The following is a 6883-nucleotide window of genomic DNA, read 5'->3' as shown; positions in this document are numbered from 1 at the left end:
TGTGTCTAAATCCATTGGAAACAATGATTTTATCAAACTTATCTTGCCATTGTTTTTGAGCTTGTTTCAAACCATATAATGATTTGACAAGTCTACGCACTTTATGTTCATTTCCTTAAAGAACAAAACCTTCGGGTTGTTCCATATAGAACTTCTCCTTGAGATCCACATTTAGGAATGTCGTTTTGACATCCATTTGGTGAACATAAAGGTTGTATATAGATGATAAGGCAAACAACAATCTTATAGAAGTAGTTCTTGCTACCGATGCATATGTGTCAAAGTAATTCATTCCCTCTCTTTGTTTGAAACTTTTTGCTACTAGCCTAGCCTTGAAGGTTTGTATGGTGCCATCGGTATGGTATTTCTTTCTAAATACTCATTTGCACCGAATTGGTTTGGACCCCTTTGGTAGGCCAACCAATAACCATGTGTGGTTTGATATAAATGAATCCATTTCATCATTAATTGCCTTCTTCCAAAAAGCAGAGTCCCTAGAGGACATGGCTTCCTTGAAAGTTTTGGGATCATCTTCTATTTGAAGTACTATTGGACGTTTCCAAGTAACTTCCTCATTATCACATTCAACAAGATATAGTGTCTCTATTGGAGAACACTTCTCATTTGATCCCAAATCATTGAGCCTTTGGCTCCTTCTAGGAAATTGAGGTTGCACACCAACTATTCTAGGAGTCTCGTCTTGAGGCTCTCTAGTTTAAGTTGGTTCTAACTTGTTGTCATCGCATTACATGTTCTCAAAGAACTCAACCTCTCCAGATTCAATTATTACATTAGACTCCAAGTCTAATAATCTATAAGCTTTGCTATTTCAGGCATAACCCACAAATGCACATCTTATAGCTCGTGGACCCAACTTGGTCCTTTTAGGATCGGTGCTCTTGCAATAAGCAAGACACCCCCACACTTTAAGATAACCAATGTTTGGTTTCTTTCCTTTCCATAAATCATATGGATATATATTATTTCTCTTCATGGGAATAGGATTCAAAATATGACAAGCGGGTAACAAGGCTTCATCCCACAAACTAAAAGAAATTTAGAATGTAATAGAATAGCATTAATCATCTCAATAAATGTTCTATTCTTTCTTTCAGCTATACTATTTTGTTGTGGAGTATAAGGGGTTGTACATTCATAAATCATTCAATGTTCCTCACCACCCCTATCACTTATAAGTTTAATTTTCCTTTCAAGTTGATTTTCAACTTCAGCTTTATACACTTTAAACACATCAAATGTTTCATCAGTATTATTAAGAAAATATACATATGTGAACCTAGAGCAATCATCAATGAAAGTAATAAAATATCTACTTCCTCCTCTAGTCAACATTCCATTAAGTTCACATAAATCACTATGTATCAAATCTAACAACTTAGAGTTTCTTTAAACACTAGGAAAAGGTTTCTTCACCATTTTAGATTTAACACATAATTCACATTTTTCATGCTCAACATTATCACAATCAATTAATCCACATTTGACAGTCATTTTAGTTGTACTAACTCCTATATGTGCAAGTCTAACATGCCACAAAGTAATAGAATTTGAGTCAAGCATATAACAAGATGAAGAAACTTTATTGTTCCCATGGTCAATAGAAGTAAAAAGTTTAAACATGCCATCACAAGTATATCCATTTCCAACAAAAATATTGTCTTTGGATAAAATAAGGTTGTTGGAATCTATCACAATCTTGATTCTCGGTTTGCCAAGTTAATTGCCACTCACAAGATTTCTACTAATTTCCGGTACATACAAAACATTAGTGAGTAGAACATTCTTGCCAGATGTGAAGAACTAGTCAATAGTTCAATTTCCTTCCACTTTGGACCTTTTCTCATTGCCCATTTGTATTTCATGCCCTTCCTAAGAAGATTCAAAGGTCTTGAATATAGATCTATCATAGGTTACGTGAATGGTGGCACAAGTATCATATCACCTCCCATTCACCTTTCCATGAATGGCATTTACCTCACTAAGTGTGGCCACAAGCTCCTCTTGAGCCGAGTTGACATTTGCTTCATTGTTATGGCTCCTCTTGAACCTACAATCTCTAGCAAAGTGGTCATTCTTGCCACACACATAGCAATGTCCCTTGGAACTTTTAAATTGTCCCTTGCCCTTGTTCTTTCACTTTCCCATGCCTTTGTTACGAGGATTTGCTACAACAATGGCATTAGAAGTCTCTCCATTGGAATTCTCATCATTTAAATCTCTAGAACAAGATTCCTCCTCATTTCTCAAGTGTTTGAGAATTTCCTCCAAAGAAATATCTTCATCTATATGGAGCATCTTTTTCGTATAGCCTCTCCATGAAGTAGGTAACTTGGCTATAATGGCACCAACGAGAAATTGTTCCTCGAATATAATTTTAAGAGTATACATTTTATTCACAATAGTTTTCAGGTCATGTATTTGATGGAGAAAAGGTTTATCATCATAAAATATAAATTTCATATATTGATTAATAAGGAATGTCTTTGTACCATCCTCTTCCACTTTGTACTTCTTTTCCATGGCCTCTTAAATATCGTTGACGGTCTTGGTGTTGGTGTATAGATCATAGAGCCTATCCGGTAGAGCATTGAGGATGTGACCCCTACAAATCAATTCATCTTTTTCATGTTTCTTCCTTTCTTTGATGATTTCTTGAGTATCATATTCCTTGGGCTCCTCCAGGGCTTCTAGGTCCTTGTCGAAGACATAGTAAACCTTCAAAGTTGTGATCAAGAACCTAATCTTGTCTTGCCAACACACAAAATTAGTCACATCAAATCTATGTAATCTAACAAAGTCTTCTATCACGAATCTCAAAGCCGAAAGAGAGTTAGATTCTTCCATGATATGCTATCTTAGATTATAGAGTATTAGAATGTTGGGGAGAGTGAGATAACACCACCACAAAAAATACAGTCTACCAAAAATTTGGATTGACAGGGACTTAAAAAAGATTGAGAAAAAACATGCAAACCCTAGTAGAACAATGGTCTTCTTCAAGTTTTGATGAAGCTCCAAACACTAGGAAAATCACCACTTTGAACAACCCTTTGAGCAAACCAAAACACAAACCAAGGCTTATGCACGTTGTAGAACGCATACTCTTGTTTCCAGCCGCCATTGATGCTTATGGTCTTCTTTTTGAGGAAATGAGTATTGAAATGGAACAAGCCTTCAACTCTCTAAGTCAAGCACTTTCTCGGAGAGTTCTTGGAGAAATCTAGAGATTCTTTGAGCTTGACAGAGAATGAGGGTAGAGAGAGATTAGAAAGAGTGATCAAGTCTCACAAATCACTACTTTTGACCCATATATAGAGTAGGCATCATCGTTACCTCTAACCAATAAGATTAGACTTGCAAAACATGTTATTTTGAGCATTTACGTAAGTCCACGTAATACAGCAGGCGACGCGACTCCTACTAGGGTTTCTGGAAACCCTAGCCTTCAGACGATGTATTGCCTCTTGGGTGGCAACGTATCACCACCCCCTCTGACTTTGGACACTTACAAAGGTCCAAAAACTGCTCTGAATGCCACCAAACTTTTTTGAAACCCTTAGATAATTTTATGTATTACTTTGGACCCAAATTTTCATTTTATAAGTGCCTACAATTTGAAACTCAAATTCACATCTTCATTATGTGAATTCTACTAAGTGTTTATACCTTGCTTGTATTTTAACACTTTATTATTTGTATTTAACCAATCATAACAGCAACTTAGTTTGACATGGAAGTTGATAAATACTCAAAAATTCATAGTTATTGTTCTAAAAAATCAAAATAAATTAACATTTCATTAATATTTTCATGAAATTATTGTGATATATTTTTATGTTGAAAATATTTTTGTTTGGATTGAATTTGATCTTTAATTGTAGAAAAATAGCATTTTTTGGAAGATTTGAAAATCAATTAATGAATGAAAAACTTAAGGACCAAAACAAAGAAAATTGACATTTTTGCAAATATGAGAAAGCCCAAAACCAACTACAGGCCCACACGGCCCAAGACCCAAAACGCCCCTAGTGCCACATGTCGCATACTGCGCATGCCAGCCGTTGGGACCTGCCTGTACCCTGGTGCTCACTCGCCTAACGCGTGCGTGTGGCACACGCGCCTGCCACCAGTCTATCGCTTGCTCACATATTGGTGCAGAAAGCACTTTTTTCCCTCTTCTCTCTTTCTGCCATGTGTCCCATAGCTGCCCATTTTCAGCCAATGAACTTGCGCCATATGTCAAGTTGCATCATACTTCAACCAATGACAAGCCACCACGTGTCCACTCCGAATTTAATATTTTTAAATTGGAAAATTACTCTATGGAATTTGAAGTAAGTTTTATTAATCTTTTAGTCCTTTTACCTTACTATAAATAGGTGCTTAGGTTTTCAGAAAATATATACGATTTCAAACAGCGAAATCCAGAGAAAACATTGTGCACGCTCAGAGACATTGTTTTTACTTACTTATTTTTGTTATGGATTTATATGTTCTCGTATTATTAAGATGGATGATGAAACGTAGTGTACTTAATTATGTATTTATTTTTGTATTGATTCTCAATAGTACAATATAATGTTAATGATTTTCGCTTCTCTCAATAATTTCTTTCATCTTTAATATCAAGTACTTTTTATAGTTAGAAAATATTAAAGCTTGGTTTTATATTTTGCTAAAAATAATATTTTTTTGATTATTTGTTGTTTCATTAATTTGTCTCACATTTAATATTTAGAGGTTATAATTTTTAAGCGAAGGAAAATATATTTTAGAAAAAGTAGTTAGATTGATTTCTAATTAATTATGAGAATTAGTATATCAATAAATCCTATTATTTATACTTAGGTGGAATCTAAAATCTTAATAATTCTTAATCAAATTATTAAAGTAATCTTAAAGTTAGTTATTTTCATATCTTGAAAAGTTAGTTTGTTACCAAAAATCTCATCATTATCGGAACTAGTTTAGAATTAAAACAATTTAGATTAAATTAGTTTTCTTGAATTTTACGCAATTCTTTTGGGGTCGACCTTGTGCTTACGTAGTCTCTATACTCAATTAAAGATTTGTGCACTTGCGAGTTAATAAATTTTAAAACATACCACTTTTTGGTCCAACAAATTTTTGGCACCATTGTTGGGGAACTTGAAGAAGAACAGCTACTTTAATGCAGGTTAGTTCAATTCTTTTACTAGTTATATATATATATATTTTTTGATCGAGAAAAGATATATTCATTGATTAACCAACCAGTACAAACAAAAAGGCAGGAGAATTAACTCCCCTTCAACTACAAACTAGAGAAAAAATTGAAGCATCATTTTCTCCCTAAGGTTCAATTTTTTACAATTATGACTGAAATTATGCACTCTAGCTTTAACAGAGTCTCTAATAAGACCAAAAACATAATCCACAACATAACAACTACTCTCCTGCCAGCATCTATTCCTGTTGATCCATATGAAGTAAACTGTAGCTGCCAAGGCTGCTGAAACCACCCTGGATAAACTGTCTTTCCTGGGCACACTAAGCCAGCAGCACCATTCCTGGTAGTTATCTGGCCAAACTAAGGCACCTAACCATCTGGAAATCAATTGATGAAGCCTCCTCGAAAACCAGCAGTTAAAGAACAAATGAGCATGACTCTCCAAGGCAGCCTCACACACCGGACAGCTAGGAGAGTTAACAGGGATATGGCAATGAATCAGGTGATCCCTGGTAAGTAGTTTTTGATGAGCAGCCAACCACAGAATGAAGTGATGTTTAGGTTGATATAGGCTGCACCAGACAGTTTTCAAACCAGAAAAGGGAATTCCAGAGGAGAAATGAATATACAGAATGCCCAGATTGAGTTTCCCTTTTGAAACAGCTGAATCCAAAACTGTTTCATTCAAACTCTTACTCATTTTAACTAATTTTTTCCAATACCAACTAGTATCATGTTGTAACTCATATTCCCAAATCAGACCACCTTTCAAGTAAACACAGTTCACCCATTTTATCCCAAAGGCTATCTTGTTTTGAAGAGATAGCCCAAATGTACCTAGCCAAATTAATCTTATTCCAAAGGGAACTCTCTTTGAACCCTAGCCCACCATATGACTTAGGACTACAAACTAGATCCCAAGAAGCTAGGTGAAATTTGCTTCTAAAACTATTACCACCCCATAAGTAATTTCTGCACAAGGAATCAATTTCTCTGATTACTTTTTGAGGAAGCAGAAAAATGCTCATCCAAAAGTTACGAATCCCCAAAAGAGTGGACTGAATAAGTTGCACACGCCCAGCATATGACAGGTTGCGGCTGGCCCAACTATGAAGCCTCTGTCTGATTTTAGATATGATAATATCACAATCCATTGCTTTCCATTTTGTGGGACGCAAAGGGATACCAAGATACATTAATGGAAATTGTCCCTCTGTCATGTTAGTTAACAATAGAAGCTCTTCCTTCTCAGCTGCCGAAATTCCCCCAAAGTAAATGCGGGACTTGCCTTGGTTAATGTTCAGACCAGAAGCTAGAGAGAAGGACCTGAATATCTGGTGTAATATCTGACTAGACTTGTCCTGCGCTTTGCAAACAAGAAGTAAGTCATCCGCAAAACAAAGATTAGTAATCTTTAGAGACTTACAAAGCGAGTGAAATCTGAAATCCTTTCTTTTAGTAGCATCTTGAAGAGCTCGAGTGAGATATTCCATTACAAGAACAAAGAGCAGAGGGGAGATAGGATCCCCTTGCCGCTGCCCCTTACCACCCTTAAAACTTCCATGCAGCTGACCATTTATTAGAATACAGTAAGATGAACCTCTCAAACACACCATAACCCAATTGATGAACCGGCCAGGGAACTTGTAAGCA

The 6883-nt window shown here is 35.7% G+C and overlaps 1 protein-coding gene across 1 annotated transcript; it reads right to left on the bottom strand.

The window, feature by feature from the left end:
- Nucleotides 1-5321: 5321 nt before the first annotated feature.
- Nucleotides 5322-5930, bottom strand: LOC133832271 (uncharacterized). The gene has a single exon (XM_062262639.1). The coding sequence runs from the start codon at nt 5928-5930 to the stop codon at nt 5322-5324; it is 609 nt and encodes a 202-aa protein (XP_062118623.1).
- Between the last annotated feature and the right edge of the window lie 953 nt (nt 5931-6883).

The sequence above is a fragment of the Humulus lupulus genome, chromosome 4, assembly GCF_963169125.1.
Source record: "Humulus lupulus chromosome 4, drHumLupu1.1, whole genome shotgun sequence".
Lineage (NCBI taxonomy): Eukaryota > Viridiplantae > Streptophyta > Magnoliopsida > Rosales > Cannabaceae > Humulus > Humulus lupulus.
The sequence above is the reverse complement of the archived record's forward strand: the minus strand, read 5'-3'. Positions and strand labels throughout refer to the sequence as shown.